This window comes from Netta rufina (genome assembly GCF_964035555.1).
Source record: "Netta rufina genome assembly, chromosome: 1".
Classification (NCBI taxonomy): domain Eukaryota; kingdom Metazoa; phylum Chordata; class Aves; order Anseriformes; family Anatidae; genus Netta; species Netta rufina.
The window spans coordinates 169,289,131-169,306,460 of NC_140123.1; the positions used below are offsets into that span (position 1 = coordinate 169,289,131).

Consider the following 17,330-nt stretch of genomic DNA (forward strand, 5'->3'; position numbering starts at 1 on the left):
GTCCTCAACATTAGCTCAGGTTAATGTTTCCTTTCTGTGGTCAAGTGCTAAGCACACAAACACCTCAGCAAAGGAAGCAACAACTCGGTGACAAAACAGCCAACAGAAGAAGTGATATCAAAATCCATATTTAAGATTCACAATGACAAGGGCAAATGCAGCTATGACACAAATGATTTCTACATTCGACAGAAAGGCAACGAGCACAGGAAAACAAGTTCAAACACAAGATAAGATGGGCTTAAATCTAAACAAGAGTGGAATCATGTAGAGGAGAGGAAAGGGCACAGGTACAAACAGCACAGAACCTACTGGAAAGGTGAAGCACAGAAAGATGTTAGAATGATAAATAATGGCTTTGCATTTATATAGCACCATCCATCCAAACAAGACAAAGCGCTTTACAAATATTAATGAATTGAGCCAGTGTCCTCAAAGGCATCCATGTTCAATTTGAAGTGTGGTGTAACTACTCTAAAGAACTTCACTGACATCTTTATTGCTTCTTTCTCATAGGGGCATTTGTCTATGATACATGGCAACTACCATGTTCTAAAATGTTTCTAAATTGACACAAGCTACACTTTTGTACCACAGGAGAAAAAAGACTCAAAAGGTATATAATCAGCATTACAAAAACTTAGAATGTAACAGAAGGATAACAGTAAATTACTCCTATTCTCAAATGCCAGAATGAAGGAATGGCCTACATTTCAGAGAAAAAGAAAGTTTAACCAGAAGCTGCAGCAAGAGCTTTCCATGGTAAATAGCTGCAGCATTAGAAAGAATTATTCCTTGATAGTGTTTTAAGACGTTAGCACTGCAGCCATTCAGAATAACTTTACTTAAAATAAATACATTGTAATAATTCTATTGTAAATGAGTAGACTCGGACTGCCATCTATCATTCTGTCACATCAGAATCATAGTGAAGAGAGAAAAAGCAGGAGACAAGACAACAAGCCTTACCCTCTGAGCTTTTGCAAGTTCTTCTTTCAATCTTTCATAGCCCTTTTCTCTTACTTCCAGTACAGATGGGCTCCGTAAGTGAGATAAACTGTCTGTACTCAACCCAAAAATATCTTCATTTCCTTCAGCAACATCTGCTACTGTAGCACCCTGTAAAAACTCTCTCTCTGCATTATTGCTCTCCTTTCTGGAATTATTGTGATTGAATGACCCACCCTGGGGTCCAGAGGTAGAACACAGTACTGCGTCGGTGACATTGATGCTGTAAAGAGAGAGAGAGGTTTTTTTATTTATATTATATATTATGAAGAAATATTTTAGAAATAGCAGTAGTAGTGCTGAACGTACTGTTACGGACACTATTTAATATTACATGCTATATTAAAATTCTATCTTCAGTAAAGCAAATAGTTTGTAAGCAAAAAAAAAAAAAAGCCAGTAAACAGATGCACAAAACTTACCTGACACCTGATATTTCTCCACAATTCAGTTGTCTGGGAGATGAATAAACAGGTTGTGTGGGAAGGTCAGAGACATTTAATGCGTTGGGTTGGATTGGCGCGGAGGACACAACAGAAGGATGCGGTCGGTAAATAACACTGGGTGAGGTAGTTTGTTCCTGAGTCCCTGGCTCATTTACTCCAAGAAGATCTGGGGTCGTAGGCGAAGCGAGGTTCACTTCATGAAAGCCTTCCAAGGAGTCACTGGCCATAATAAAAGCCTCATCATATGAAACCCTGAACAAAATAAACACATCATCAGAATGCAAACAGGAAACGTTTGGTTAGATCTTTATATAACTACATATAGAGTTACAATCATTTAAATTTTTTTAAAATGGTCAAATATGGTCAGAATACTTCATGATTTAACAAAGTTGTGGACAACTTTTGCACAAGTATCAACTTCAACCACCAATGATTTTTTCCTCCCATATATCGGACTGTTGAGTTCAGCAGCTCTAACAGCAGGCTCCACATCTAAACCAAATGATGGAATCAAGAACACGCACTATCATGAAACAAAGTCATCATTAATACAGCCTAGAATTGTTTTGTATCAAAACACAAATGTTTTACATTCAAGAGTAGGAGACCCGTGAAGCAGAAAAAAAAATTAAACCTAAAGCTTCCACTTTTAATCTCAAGGAAACAAATAATCCGAAGACAGAAATCAGTGCACCTTTAAATAAATTAGAGTCCATAACAGTTTTGGTTCATTTATGTCTAACCTTGTAGCAGTTCAAGGAAGTGACAAAACTGGTCGATAAGACTTCCCTCATGGGAAGCATGATGATGTCCATTTAATATATCACATAATTAAGTGAAGACTGTGTATTTAATAAGTACTATAACAAAAATGAATTAATTCCATATAATGCATGCAAAAGCGTACGGTGAATTGGCGACATGGCCAATTTAACTCATTAACTTTTCATTTTCGTTCCATGCTTTTCATAAGATCAACGTGGTAGAACAAGAATTATACAAACCACAATAGAGAAGCTCTGATTTTCTCCACGGCTTATCAGATCATAAAATCTTTGCATGATTCAAAACTATGAACTGGTAGTAGTATGAAGAAATTTGTGAAGGAATCACTTAGCAGTGATTACTCACTGCAAAAAGAGCATCCTCCATAGTTTAGAAATGAAGACAAGATTCAGGCTTCGCAGAGATACCTTACATGGAAAAGAACTGCAGCATCTGACAGAATCCATGGCGTTTTATAGAGAAAATTTGCTTTGCTCTTTCTGTTGAAAAGAGCAGGTAAAGAGAAGATCTAGAAAGATGGCAGATCCTAACCACAAAGAGATGCCATCTACTTACTGTTGTATGAACGTCCAGCTCATTATTTCATAAAACACACAGAAAATTACAGGAATGGAATCCTCAAGAGTGCACACACAAAAGTTTTAGTTACATCAACACTTTTTGATCACCTTAAACCTCAAAGAGCACCATTCAAAACTGCTTTCTGCCTCAAGTATTGTACTGAGCACTCACACATCCACGTTAAACAAGTTGTTTTACTGCATTATGTAGTACATTTGGAGCAAAAGGTAGAAAATAATTTGTTCAGACAGCGAGTTGCCTACAGTGTTGCTGCTCTTTGTTAATTGCTCCCCTAAAAAAACAATCACCGCTATGAAACTGCCCAGACTTAAAGCACAGAAAAAGGACCTTACATAAACACAAAGGGACACCTACACGCTTTAAAATGCTATGCAGAAGTCCGTTTTGATCAACAGCTGTGCAAGCATCATTTACAAAGAAAACTGCCACGATTTTGTACTTTGGAGCTTTTCTATCGTAATACAAAGAGCTAAGTTTTGCTTAAGTAAGTCTGGCAAATATTCTTGTTTGCTTTCCCTATAGTTCTTCTTAGCTATTGCAAACATTTTAATTACATGCTCTATATGATGATAAAACCTGTTGACTCAACAAATTAAAACCAAGGGACTGCCAAAGCTACAGGACGTTTCTTCAAGGTTAAACATCCAAAAATGTGTTCAGGTCTACAGTAAAACTACTGCGTGTCAGCATTTAGCATTTAATAAGCTAACTACTGCCATCTTGAAAAAAAGAAATCAAGAATATCCCACTGAGCTGAAATTTTCCATGAGTTTCTTCACAAAACTGGTCTTAAATAAATATTATTTAGCCATTTCCAGCAAGAAAGTGCTCAGGAAAAATTTAATTATCAGTGTTGAATGTGTTCTTAGTATGTCCAAATACCATGTAGCAAGCATACCAAGTAAACAGCAGACCTGAAGGCATGCCATTCCTTATCCTTGTGATAAGTTACACAAATCCAGCTACATTATGAAGTGCACAAAGTCATGCTGGCTTGCACAGAAACATATATATATATATATATATATATATATGTAATAAGCCTGTTTATTACCTTCCAGACTTTCGAATCCATTTCCAGCTCTCCTCCCAGACTATCACATCATCTACAAGTAGCATGTTTATCAAAAATACCTATCCCACCTACACGCCCCTGCTGCAATGAATCCGAGGGCTTTTCCTCCTAAAGTGCCTAAATCCTGCAGTGAACTTAATGGGCAACACCAAAAAAAAAAGGGAGTTTTATTTACAAGACTATCACTCTGCTTGTCCATTAAGTATCAATCTCAGCTTAAACAGACAAGACAGATCTATGAGTAAGTAAACCCACACGTACCTTCTCAGTTATTAAAAAGCAAGCTCTTTCTCATACAGTAAGTAAGAAAGTTCCACAAGTTAACTGGCAGAGCTGAAAATAAAGCCCTTCAGCTAAACTCTTTCAAATGGGCACTCACAGGCGTACCATCTGTGTAAAACACTTCCCATTCACAACTTCTTTCCTCCCTAGCATTACTTCTCACTTTGCAGTGAGCAGGAAGAAGCCTGGTACGGGTGGTTTGCCCAGCGAAGAAGCCTACATTGAGTATCTCCGTTTCGAGACTGGCCAACACCAGAACGTTGTTACCAAATGCTTGCCAAACACACGTTATGCTTTAATTGCTTTAATGAAACCAGGCATACACGCAAAAAGCTAAGCAGTCTTAAAAAAAAAAAAAGTTATCTTTTGGGAAAGAGCTCTTAAAAGTAATGGTTAAAAAAAAAAAAAAAAAAAAACACTAAATTTCAGTGTTATTAAATCTTATAGGTTTAAGGCTTGGTGGGGTGTTCAGATCATCGAATAGCAACAGCCTTGCTGTGGGGGAACATGAAGCTTTTTTTTTGTCTGAGATGATAGCGTGCAATTTGGATGACATGCAAAATTCAACTGCTGTAATAAACTAGCGTGAAACAACAGCGTAAGCTAATTTCCTTATACCTTCATCTGGAAATAAAGCCAATTTGGCGTAAGTTGTCATTTCATTATATCTCCGCCGCCCCACTCGCACTGCTGATTATACACATAACTTTCTGAGGAAACTATGCACAAACATGCCATTTATCTAAGATTAAATAAAAGTGTACTACAAAAGAAATGAGTTGAACAACAATTTAATATGCCTCTATGGTTTCTAACAAGAAACAAGGACTGTGAACATTGTCAACGGTCAAATTAAAACACTTCATCTAGTTTTCATGTTACTCTAAGAAGGGTTCGGCTACTGTCTGAACAGGAGCAGCCGATAACCAAATGCTCACAACCTCCCTGGAAAGCAGCAACTTATCATGGATTGTTTTCTGTTGAAAACGCAAAAATTGAGACTTGAGACTGCCTGCTACAAACCCAGTTTGTCTTTCACAAGCTGTTCAAAGTTGTCATCTTCAGCCTGGTGTTATTTAAAAGCAATTTCCTAACTGCTACAGCCCATTTAGCAGCAACATTTCACACGTCGAAAGCGTCATTTTTAGCTTTGATGAAGAGCACCAACACAACACAACTGTTACCTGCTCAAGGAGGAGGACACAAGGAAAAAGAAGTTACTACTTCTGAACGTCTTGATGACACGCAAATTCTAGTCAGCAGTTACCAAAAAACGAGCTTATTACCTAGAGTGTTTTAATCTTCACACAGAAGGCTTTTCAAAACAGAATGAAGTCTCAAAGGCTTCATTTACGGGACTCCAAAGCTCACCTCTATTAACACAGGAGGGGGCAGTAGCAGCAGGGGGGTGCAGGCCAGGAGAGGGGATTTTTTTGGACCAGTTCCTCAGAAGGACTGACACACCATAAGGCCTGCATTCTTCTCAGTGGGCTTAAAAAAATCAGGTTTGAAATAGTTGGCATTTATGGTCTGGAACATAATATGTTTCGAGTCCCAAAGGACTCAGCAGGGAATTACGGTGGCAGACTAATAAATACCTTTTAATGAAACAGTCCAGTTAAGTCCTGTAACTCCACACCAACACCTACCAGACACAAGCAGGCAGTTTAAAAACTAAAATTCTTTGTAAGGTTTATGTGGATGTTAATTTAAGGTTCAAAACACCAACTAAACTACAGCTATTCCATATGAGATATTCATTAGATGTTAGCTCTGGATAAAGAGTTTTGGTGATTTTTTTATTTTTTTTTTTTACAGGACTAAACAGTGTTTTATATATAAGCTTAGCCACAAAATTCATACAAGTTCAAACACTGTTGTTGCTGCAAGCTCATTGCACGTACACAATTCAAGACTTGGCACAGGCATTCCCTTAAAGGTTGCAGAAAATTCCCACCTTTAAAATTATGATAGATCTTTGTACTTACGGAGTGCAAATGTGCAACAGGTTATTCTGAGGACAGGAAAACACAAGAGAAAATGCTGTTCAACTACTCTAGCGCTTAAATGCAGTTTTTATTTGTGAGCAACCCTACACAATGTATTTACCAATCAATAGTAAAAGAAACGGGTAAGCAAATCTACAGAATTTAAGAATTAGCAAAAAAAAAAAAAACCCTCTTAGTAGATAAATGCATAATATTGCCCTAAGTATTATCTAATTATGATAACCTTTTTCTATTGCACCCCCCCTAGTTTTGTCGTAAAATGCCATGTGGGTGTTTTTCCCTTCTTTACCCTGTTAGCCAGCCAAACACTATTTCACACTGTTATAAAGAAACGTGTAAGACTATTTGATAGCAAGACTTCACAAAGTTAAAAGAATTTGTGTCTTGCTGAAGCGATGATTAAAAACAGCTTATTTGAAAACTGTTACGGGGATATCTTCAGCTAGAAAAAATAGAGGTGCAGACAGCAAGCTGCACCCCTTACGGGAAGAAACGAGCAGCACACGATTCAAAGATCTATATTTACAAAGTGCTTGTGAAACCTATAAATAACCACGGCTTAGAGCCTGCTGGATAGCACACCTCTTATTCGAGGGGAAAACCAGTGCTTTGAGAGGTGGAATACTTCAGGATTTGTTGTGAGCTGACGTTGACAGAAGGCTGTTCAGCTCGCAGTACCCAAACCAAGGCACTCGGCTGCAGGCAGTGTCCTTTCTCCAGGCTGTGTCCTTAAGGCAGGGAGCCCCTCAGCTCTGCCTTACCTTGGGAAGAACTTCGCGGAGCCTCCTCGGGCTGGCGCCTGCTCTCTCCGAGCGTGGCGGCAGTGTAATTCCTGCCGAGCCTTGGCCTGGAGACCCTCTCCTTTTCAGCTAACACCGAAAATATTTGATTAGCGAGCTTTAAGTCAGGGCGGCCGCAGTTTTCGAGGCGCGCAAAGCTTCCTCACCGTGCGCGCAGGTAAGTTTAAAGGAATGTTACGTCTGAAGAAATGGCTAGGATACTACTAAAGAGCCTGATACAACTTCTGGCCGATTGATAGTAGTATTTTAAATACCGTAGGAAAAAGGGGAATTAAAAAAAAACAGCCAAAATACAGGGTAATCTTGCGGGAAAAGCTGCAAGCTGACGGGGAGCGGAGGGAGCGGTTGACCTGGCGTCCCGGCGAGCGCTCCCCCGGTGCCGGCGGCGGCTGAGAGCTGGGGGCTGCCTCCCCCCGGCTGCAACGGGACCCGCCGGCTGCCGGCGCTTGTTACTTATTAAAAAGGGGACCGGAGGGTGAATTATTTATCCTCCTCCCCACCAGGTAACACGAACCAGGCGAGGCAGAACCGCGGCAGGCCCGGCTTTAACCCGCCCCGCGCCGAGCCGCAAGCCAAACACCGCCGGAAAACCCCTCCAAATTTTGGTCTCGCCCCCAAATTTCTCCCCCAGCGGCCGGCACCCGCTCCCGGGCCGCCTCCCCTCCCACCTGCCCCGCGAGGGGGCCGGGGCAGCACGGCGGGGCTGGGCGCCCCCGCACCGCGACCCCCCTCCCAGCGCCTCAACGGCGCAGCTGCCGATGCTTCACGAAGCCCCCGAGACCCGCAGGGAGCACCGGGACCGGGAACCGGGACCGGGAACGGAGCCGCCGCCGCGTACCTGCGCCGAGCCAGCCCCAGCGGCCGCCGCCGCCCCGCGTCCCTGCAGCCGGCCGGGGGGCGGTTCGCTGGGCGGCCGCCGCGCATGGCAGCCGCCGGCGCCCCGCCCGCATGGCGGCCGAGGCGGGAGTGAGGGGAGAAGGGAGAGTGTGGGGGGCGCCGCCGCTGTGGGGCATGGGGGTGGTTGGGTGGCTGTGGCGGAGGCAGCCCGCCGGGAAGAGGCTGGAGGTGACCTCCGTAGAATCGTAAAGGTTGGGGAAGAGCTTCAGGATCGTCTGGTCCGACCATCGTCCTACCATCAATGTCACCCGCTAAGCCATGTCCCCAAGCACCACGTCCAACCTCTCCTTGAGCACCCCCAGGGAAGGTGACTCCACCACCTCCCTAGACAACCCATTTCAGTGCCTGGCTACACTTTCTGAGAAGAAACGTCTCCTAATTTCAACCTAAATTTCACCATCTTCTCACCCCTTGTAGCCAAGCCACAAGGCAAGGCCCATGGCTGAGGGAAGGAGGTGGCGTGGCATGGTAGGACGGGTTGGGTCGGTCAGTGGCAGCACTACAGCCATGGGTCACTTGTCCATGAGAAACGCACAGGCCATAAAGTGTTGTTGGCCAGTCGTTCTAGGCCAGCCAATGCAGGTAGTGGAGGTTTGTGGTTGAGAAAATGATTTCAGGTGGTGTGCTTGAGAAGACAGTGTGGACAGACAGACTGCAGACGGACTCATAACTTCAGGACAGATCCATCAACACTTTGTGCCTCTGCGCATGGTCTGGAAGAAAGGGTTGCAGCACCACTTTTGTCTGAGGGCACACAAGGGCAGGGCTATTAAAGTCTGTTACCATGAAAAACACAAGGAAATTGATAATCCTGGGGTTAGTAATATACAGTAACAAAGACATTCTGTTACGCAATTAAAAATGAGAAAATGAAATGTGTACCACATCATTATGCAGTGGTTTTTCATTCATGGGGCATGCACTGCCCCAAATTGGGACGGAGCCTGTCTAATGCATGTAATGAAGATTGAATTGTAACTTGTATGCACAAGACTTGTGAAATAAGGTCATGTATACAGCTAAAACAGAGCTCACACGCTAAAAAGATTTGTTTTTCCAGCTCTAGTAGTTTGTCCGATAAAGAGAGATTACTACTTCTAATCTTTGTTTACCTATGTCCTTAGCCTTCGTTAAGGCCACCTTGATACAACCACAATAGATCAAGCAATTTTCCATCTTTTCGGAGGTTAACATGAGCACTTTGCTTTTTTTTTTTTTTTTTTTTAACCTTTGAAGTCCTGGTCTGCATTGTTTTGTGGTTTATATGTCTTTAGAAGCAGTAGGCAAAATGTTGGAAAGCTGCCGTAGCCAGGGCTCAATTTTACCACTGGTCCAATGCAGTCACCAAGAAGCGTGCTTCCAATGACAGCTGCACTGACTGCACCCTGCACTTCGGTGAGGAACTTCAGAAAAAAAAAAAAAATATGTAAACAAGATCTTGTCCCATTCATCAGTTAAGGAATCTAGGCCACGTTCCAGTCAATAATTGAAATGTTAATTATCTTGACAGCTTTCCACTGAATGTGAAAGAATCCCGTTTGGCCAGTCCTGCAGGACATTGCCACAGACAAATAATGTTCTCTGTGACACATTAACCATAGCATCCGCCAAGCAAGAGCTTCATCAAGGGCAAAATAATATGACAAAGAGGATGTCAAAAGACAAACATCAATGCCATTCATCATAAAGTAAATATATTACCTATAAACAGTAATATATTCTCGACCGGTTTTCAGCCTGTGAATCTACATAGACTACAATGGGGCTCAGACAGCAAAAATGGCTGCAGAGAATCATCATCCGTAGCTTTTCTGGAAGGAATTGGAAAACCAAGAAACTAAGTGGTGCAAAATTAAAGTATTCAAATAGCAGTGTAACTTGAAGTTTGCTGCAAGAAGCCTCATAGAACGGGAGTTTTCAGTTTGAAGAGCTTTGACCTTTAAAATTATTTAATTCCCTAGTATTGCTATGCAATAGAACCCGTGCAGTGGTATCAGAATACAGGTTTGCCAATTAGAAGATGTGTCAGGAAGCTCATTAAAAACGTGATTGCAAAGAAGACATGACAAGTGGAATCAGAGGTTGAAAACAATGTATTAAGACATAGTAAACTGACAAGAGTCTATAATTAGGATCTGTAATCCTATAGTTCTTAATCCGGTACATGACTGTACTTGGCATGACAATCTGCTGTCTTAACCAGATTAGACATCTTGCATTTCAAGAACTAAAAGGAATACAGTTTCAAAGACATTTGACTGTGCTAAAATTAATCACCAACAGATTTATTTTGTCTGAATATTCCTGTATTTTGCTGTATATAATACTTTAAGAAGTCAGACAGCAACAAGCTACAGAAAATATAATTTATATGGTTCAAATTTAAAAGTCAAAGTAATTTGGATTAAATTCAGAGACATAAAAAGGAAAAGTAAATATTTGTCTTAAAGAGTGCTTTTATTCAACCCTTGGCTGTTTCCTGAGGTGTACTTCAGTATCAGAGTGGGGTTATTCCTCCAGGCATCATGAGCTGGGAGCCACAGGCAACCCCACCAGTGAGGGCACAGTCGAGAGCTAGCAACAGGCTTTGTGACCATGAAAGGTGAGATATCAAATCAGGTCCAGGATTCATCTAAGAAGTCTTGTCAGGAGGAGCAAGAGACAGGACTAGAGACAAAGGCACCCATAGCACAGGTCTGAGGTTCATCCAAGGAGGTGACAACCAAGAGAGCCAGATAGATATCTTGAAAAAAAAAAAAAAAAAGCCAGATAGATATCTTGGCAGTGTCAGACTTGGCCACAGCAATCCATGTACTGAGTGGTGGTCTCATCAGTGCAGCTTGTGTCCAGTCACTGTTGAACAAAATGTGGCAAACATCATTGCAAATAGTTCCCTCATCGCTCAGAGTCTCCCTGACTATGGCACCTTTGTCTGTCCAGATCTTCTACTGCATTTAAACCATCAGTTTGACAGTGTCTTTCACTAGTCGTTACAACCCACTGGACATAAAGAAACCTATTTCAGGGAAGAAAAAGCAGAAGAGACAAAGGTGTTTCACAGAAGCCAGGCCCAGGACACCACAGTCTTCTCTGCTGAAGGCAAGAATTCCTGCAGGACTTTAAAGAAACCAAGAGCAGCATTTTTCTTTGGTCTGACTTGACTTGATTTAAAATTTGTTGCATACATGCACAAACAAAAATGCCAGCTAAGCAAATCTTTTCTCCTAAAGGTTGGGAGGAAAAAAGGAGGGAGATTGTTCTTCTCTTAATACATGTTTGAGTGTCCAGTGTGGAAGGATGCCTCAAAAATTTCACAGGTAATTAAAACAGATGAACATTGAAATCTTGTTTTTACTTGCCTGTGGTATTTTTTTGCTGGTTTCTTTTATTGTTTTTTAATATTGGATAAACTGTAATTATTTCTTCCATCTCAAAAAACAATAAACTCAAGCAAACCAAAGGATGAATATACTCATAGAAGTCCCACATGTGTAGCAACCCCATAGCATGGTGTAAAGAAACAACAAAAATTTGTTGTTTGTACAAAATGTACAAAATTTTTTTTGTACAAAAAAAAAGTACAAAAAAGGTTCAGAGGTTGTAACTTTTCTCTGTTCTAAAGACTTTTTTTTTTCCTTCTACTAGTTCAACTGAACCACTTATAGAGTTTGAGGAACCACAGCACAGACAAGAATTCCTCAGTCAAGTATATTTCTTCAACATTTTACCTTAGCATTTGGAAAGCAAGTCTAACTGGTACACTGGCATAAATAACCACCACCACCACCACCCCCAAAAAAAAAAAAATAATAATAATAATAAGGCAAATAGATAAGACTGATGTTTACTCTTTCTCTAAATTTCCAGTGGTGGAGATTGCTGCACAGCCTCCCTATGCAGTGCCTTCCACTGCCAACTATCCTCAAGCCAGAAATACTTCCTAAAGTCTAACATAATCTCCTTTGCTGCAGTGTAGGACAAGAGGTAAAGAGCTTATCTCAGCGGTTACAGGAAACAACAATCTTTACTCTATTTGACAGCATCATCTATCCCCTCCATTTTCTCAAAGACTAAAGAGTTATTTTAATCTTTCTTCATGGTTCATGTAAGATTCTGGCCCTTCATATCTTGCAAATTTAGTAAGTGCACGCATTGTTCCATCAGCCAAGTCATTAGTTAAAGTATAGCATATTATCAGAACCAGTATGATCCTCTGAGATGACATGCTTTAACAACTGGCCATTCAAAACCATGTTTTGAGCATGGTTTTTGTATTAGTCATGTACAGTCTTGCAGTAGTTCATGCAAGCCAGTGTTTCCCTCACTTTTTAATGACATCATAGGAGGGAATTTCAAAAGCTGTCTATATCACGTATATTGCTTCTTTTGCATTTGTCTTGGAATGACTCATATGGTTTGCTCAAATCATATAACTAATCTGTTGCAGAATCAAAACCTCAAACCAGTTCATAGTCTTCTCTTCTGTTAGACTTGTCAACATAATAAACCAGTATGAGAAATAAGGGCTTCAAATGATGTCTAAAAAGTGAATATTCATTAAAGACTTGTATTGCTTAATTATAAGTGCACGGCATGTATCTATACACAACCTGCAGATCTCACTCATTGACACAATATAACAAGAAAGGCAAATTCTTAGCTGTGTTCAAAACAAAACAAAACTATACGACTACACAGAACCCACCCTCATTAGGGAAAATACAAATGAATAAAGAATATCAGTTCTTATTTTGACCAGGAATACAAAGCAACTATTAAGTAACAAGGATTAACTTCCCCTTTGAGCACACTAGTTCAAAATTGTCCACTTTGACCATAGGACTGATCCTGCAAACAAGTTGCTGAACTAGTCAGATTCTGCTGCTGCCTATAAAATAAATAATTCTTCTAGGTTTTTTGAAGGCACTTATAAATGCAATTCAATACTAAACGGAAGAAACAAAAGACTGAAATGGCCTTACCAACTTATGTAAGGACTGACATGTGGTCTCGTTTATCTTTAGAAGCAAGCCAGGGACAGATCCTGAGTGCAATTAAAAATAGTACACCATGTTCATCCCTAGCTGGAAAATGGCAGAGATGCCAAAACTGAACTCAGAAATCAGAAAATAAAAATACGAAATGCATTTTCACCTGAAACTTGACACCCTGAAAGCCAAACTTTGTAATTCTGATAAATCTATTTGTAAAGCTCAAGAATCCTTTTACCTGAGGAGATTCCAAAATATCTCCACCAAATACTCTAGCTAGTAACAGTGAAAAACATAGGGTAAGGATTCAGGAATTGTGTGTTTTATTCACAGTTCTGTTTTGGATCAGGACACCCTCACTGTGCTTTGATTTATCCATCTCTAAACTGAAATTCCTGAGACTTCTTCCTCCTTCCCCATAACATGTGGCCCTATTATAACATTCAGAAAACAAGTGTTTCAGAAGTCTTCATTTTTTTCAGACCAAAGTTTCTATAAACATTCAAAATGTAGCTTTACAGGACAGATTTTTTCATTATTTTTGCTCAATGACACAGAGATTCAGAAACTGACTCAAACGAAGGCTGCCAGTTATTGCCATGTTCTGAGGAGTAAAACCAGTCTTAAAGGAAAGCTTTTGCAGTTGCCAACCATTTCCCTACACAACAGAAAAGCCGTTTTATTCTTCTTCTGTCCAGCATTTTCTAGTTTGTATGGACATCACTCTACTAGGCATAGGAATGACCCCCAGTGGCCTTTTCTCCTTGTCTCCTGAGCTGACTTGCCCATGGTAGCAATGCTTTGTGAGCTTGGTGCAGCAGACCAGAGAAGGTTTTCTGAAATCCTTTCTTCAGTCCCCTAGATGGTAAAAAAGCTGATGTGGTATGGAAACCAGAACAGTTTCAGTTCTAAAAAAGAGAAGGATTACTCTGCTATGCCTCTAACAGACGGAAGCAAAGTGGCCTCCAAAGTATCAGCCGTTCCCAAGACTCTTGTCTCCATGAATATTTACGTATGTTGAGTTGGGATGTACCCACACTCACCATGGCAGGAAAAGCTTTCCCCCACCTCACTAAAATAGTCAAAACAAGGATTTACCCAGAGGAGTGTGAAGGATAAATCCCCCAACTAGCAGCGTGCCATACCCGTGTGTCATCTGGCTGGGCAGCAACCCAACAAGCTTCTCCCCCTTTCCAGCCAGCCTGGGGCTTGGTCTGTCCACTCCTGGCTCACAGTCTGAACCTCATGGCTGGGGGAGCAGTGAGACTTTCGATTCTGAACCAAGGTAAACAAACAGCAGAGTGTGTATTTTGCAAAAGCTTCTAAGGGGATTTAGGCATTTTTAACCAAAAAGTTGCGGAAAGCAGAGAAGAGGATTTGTTGTAGCTCAGGTGGAAATACAGAAAGGGAAGGCCGGTTGTGTTTGTCTATGTCGGTTCACTAAACTCGCTTTTCAATTTGCTACCTTCTCTTCTTATACTCTTTTTTTTTTTTTTTTTTCTTTTCTTTTAATCAACATCTGCAAAACACCAGAAGTTCTGAGAGAAATGTTTAGCATTGAAGTATGCTAGGGAGGAAAACCAGAACTGGCTTTTAAGGGACTAGCAGGACTGTCTGGGTCACTCAGTTTTATCCTTTTCATGTGTTTATCAAGTGACTTCTTTTAACATTGTAAGTATTGTTAGGTGTTTTTGTGTGTGTGTTTTGTTGTTTTGTTTTTTTTTTTTAACTAGAATCAGGTAAATAAGAAAAAGAGCTCTTCTCAGTTTTTCCCTTTACAAAGAGAAATTGGTGGTAGTCAGGCAGTCCTAATGCAGTCCTTTTTTTATACACAAATACCAATAACCCTGTTCTCCCAAGTGCAGCAGCAATGAATAGTTTCTGGTTCCAAATCCTTTACAGAAAACATCTAAAGCAAAAGAACTTGCTTTTTCTAAACACTTTTTCCTGCAGACACTTTTCTGTCTGTTCTTAGGTTACAGATCATTCTTTGAATATCTTCTGCCTCATTTTTCCCTTTTTTACTCATACAGTCAGACACTTGCACAAACCTCTCTGTCCATGATGTAGCTCAAGAAAATCCCTTGCCCTTACAGTCCTGGATGGATTCAGTGGTAACATGCCTCTACATTTACAGGTAAGGAGGGGCATAGTTTCTTCCATCAGTTGCAGCAGCGTGGTTTAATCTCACCTCTAACAAAGGCAGTATATTGCACCACAGCTTTACAACAGATCCCCCAAGTAAAAAAGACTGGTTATGCCCAGCTATGCAGTTAGCTCTATTTTAAGTCAAGAGAAAGTTGTCGCAGGTATTGGCCTTTGAGTCTGGCTCCTGGACACCTCACTCGTAGTGCTTTGTCCATCCCATCTCTGTCTGACAGCTCCCGTGCCGTGCTATCAGTTCACTTTGGTGTGTGTGCACCTTCTGGCAATAAAAGGATTGTTGAGGCTGACAGCAATCACAGTAATAACAATATTCCCAATAACAAACCCAGCACTACTATGCAAAAAATGCTGGTTATTTCATTACAAGGAAGATGCAAAATGAAGTGTTCCTGAATACGGTCTTATAGGACTCCGAGAATGAATCCATGGAGGCAGCCGGCTTTATGCTGCAGACAAATTCATTTGTAATCCTCTGAAGTATCCTACCATGTGACTCCCAGAGATAAACCAGCCTGCTTTAAAGTATATTTCCACAACCCTCACTGAGTGATGCTAAGTATGGTGGTATCTCTCACAGTAGATTAACTTTTAATTATTGCCGTTTCTCCCATGAAAGAGGCTGTAAGATATCACAGCAACTCTCCACATGTTCTCCTTAAGGTCAGAGGACATTTTATGTTAATTTGTTCATTTGTTTAAGACAGGAATTCTAGCAGCTAGTGACAGTAAGTAGAAAAATAAAGCAAAACCCAATCCGTTCTTGTCTGAGAAAATCTGACAGCGGCTTCTTTAATACCACCCTCTTCCCAACACTTTAATTATTTACTTCTTTTCAACGAGGGGATTCTTTCATGTTGTTCATACTACATTTCAGCCTTGTTATTATGACATTTCATTGGGTATTGGTATAATGTATTGTTAGAGATACTGTCGTGTTTGCTTGAAGCTTCACTAACACGCAATATTAATTACTTTCTTCCAGAAATCTTCCAATGTAGAAGACTGGAAAACCAAAAGAAAATCAAGAGAAAATAAGCAGGGAGGACCAAGAAATGAAATAACTTGTATTTGATAGATTCCTACCATCTGCTGCACTGCATTGTCTTGTTAAACACCCATTGATGGTAACAGCAGAAACCTGTCTAGTTACACAGCATGACAATATTTTTGTCCCTTTGCAATTTATATTTGTCCAAAACACATCAAGAGAACATGGATGCAAAATACACCATTAGTAGTGATCACCAGTGGAGCTGAACATCTAGAGAAACTTCTGAAAATTATTTTTGCAGATGAGACCTCTCAAATTCCTGTCTTCCATATATGTCTGTAAAAACAAAGGATGGCCTTTGCCCTTGTTTGTCAATGATGCTAAGGATGTCCATCATGAAAGATCTGAAAAAGAACAAGAAATGATAAACTTAAACCATTTATTGCAAATGTAAAATACTGTTTTACACACTTCAAACATCTATCCTTTTTTGATGACCTTTTAGAAACCTACTGTGTACAAACAGAATTTCTGCATGCTACCAGGCACATGACACCTGATAAAAATAGTTGCTTGTGATAGCAAAGGTGTGAATATCTCAAAGTATTACTTATCATGCCTTGAAGCTATCTTCATTTGGATTAATGATCTGTGATAAGACTCCATATAGGTTTTAGAAGGTCTGCAGGGTCTGCAGAATTATTCCTCAAATACGAAGGTGAAATAATTAGTGCTTTATAGTATAGAGATCACTGGAGCTCCAGCAATACTTTGCAGGCCCTTACTCATTATTATGAGATTTTAAGAGTTTGCTATAAAACTTCATTTGCTGCAGTGGACTTAATAACATTTTAAAATCTAATAAATGGTGATGACCACCCATGCATCTTACAGTGGAAACAGTTACATAGCAGAGGAGAGACAATACAAATACAAATCCTTACAGAAAGAAAATCTTTTTAATTCCACAAAATATACACATTTATTTGTTCCCTCTATTATGTTGTACACATCAGCTGCCTATTAACCAGTTAATCAGTCAGCACCCTATTTGAACTTGCTTGTTTGCTAAACCTTGCATTAAAGGGCCAGAAGATCACTCAGATTGCCCAGGAGGCTCCTTGTAGGTTAGATTTGCTCATTCAACAAATCTGGCAGAAAGACAGGATTGTAAGAAAGTACGAGATATCAGTTCTAGTTTTAAATAGCAGGTCACAGGTGGCAGGCATTTTGTATACAGCAGGACTGTCATGACTGTCAGCATCCCCCAAGAGCAAAGCAGAGTTAAACAACG

General features: G+C 40.4%; 1 protein-coding gene across 6 annotated transcripts in view; it reads right to left on the minus strand.

Annotated features, from left to right (window-relative positions):
• Positions 1-7,879, minus strand: part of RAB3IP (RAB3A interacting protein) — a 29,508-nt gene extending 21,629 nt beyond the window's left edge. For 4 of the 6 annotated variants that reach the window (XR_014618635.1, XR_014618636.1, XM_084290632.1 and 1 more), the window contains exons 1-3: positions 7,830-7,879; positions 1,431-1,706; positions 970-1,231 (exon numbers count right to left, since the gene is read on the minus strand). Coding sequence is in view for 4 of the 6 variants with exons in the window: in XM_084290632.1 (XP_084146758.1) it covers positions 970-1,231; positions 1,431-1,681 (513 nt within the window). In the remaining 2 variants the exon portion in view is untranslated. Of the gene's footprint in view, positions 1-969; positions 1,232-1,430; positions 1,707-6,773; positions 6,909-6,952; positions 7,061-7,829 lie in introns of those variants that run through there. The other 2 variants (XM_084290630.1, XM_084290631.1) reach the window with 2 other exon arrangements.
• Positions 7,880-17,330: the final 9,451 nt, after the last annotated feature.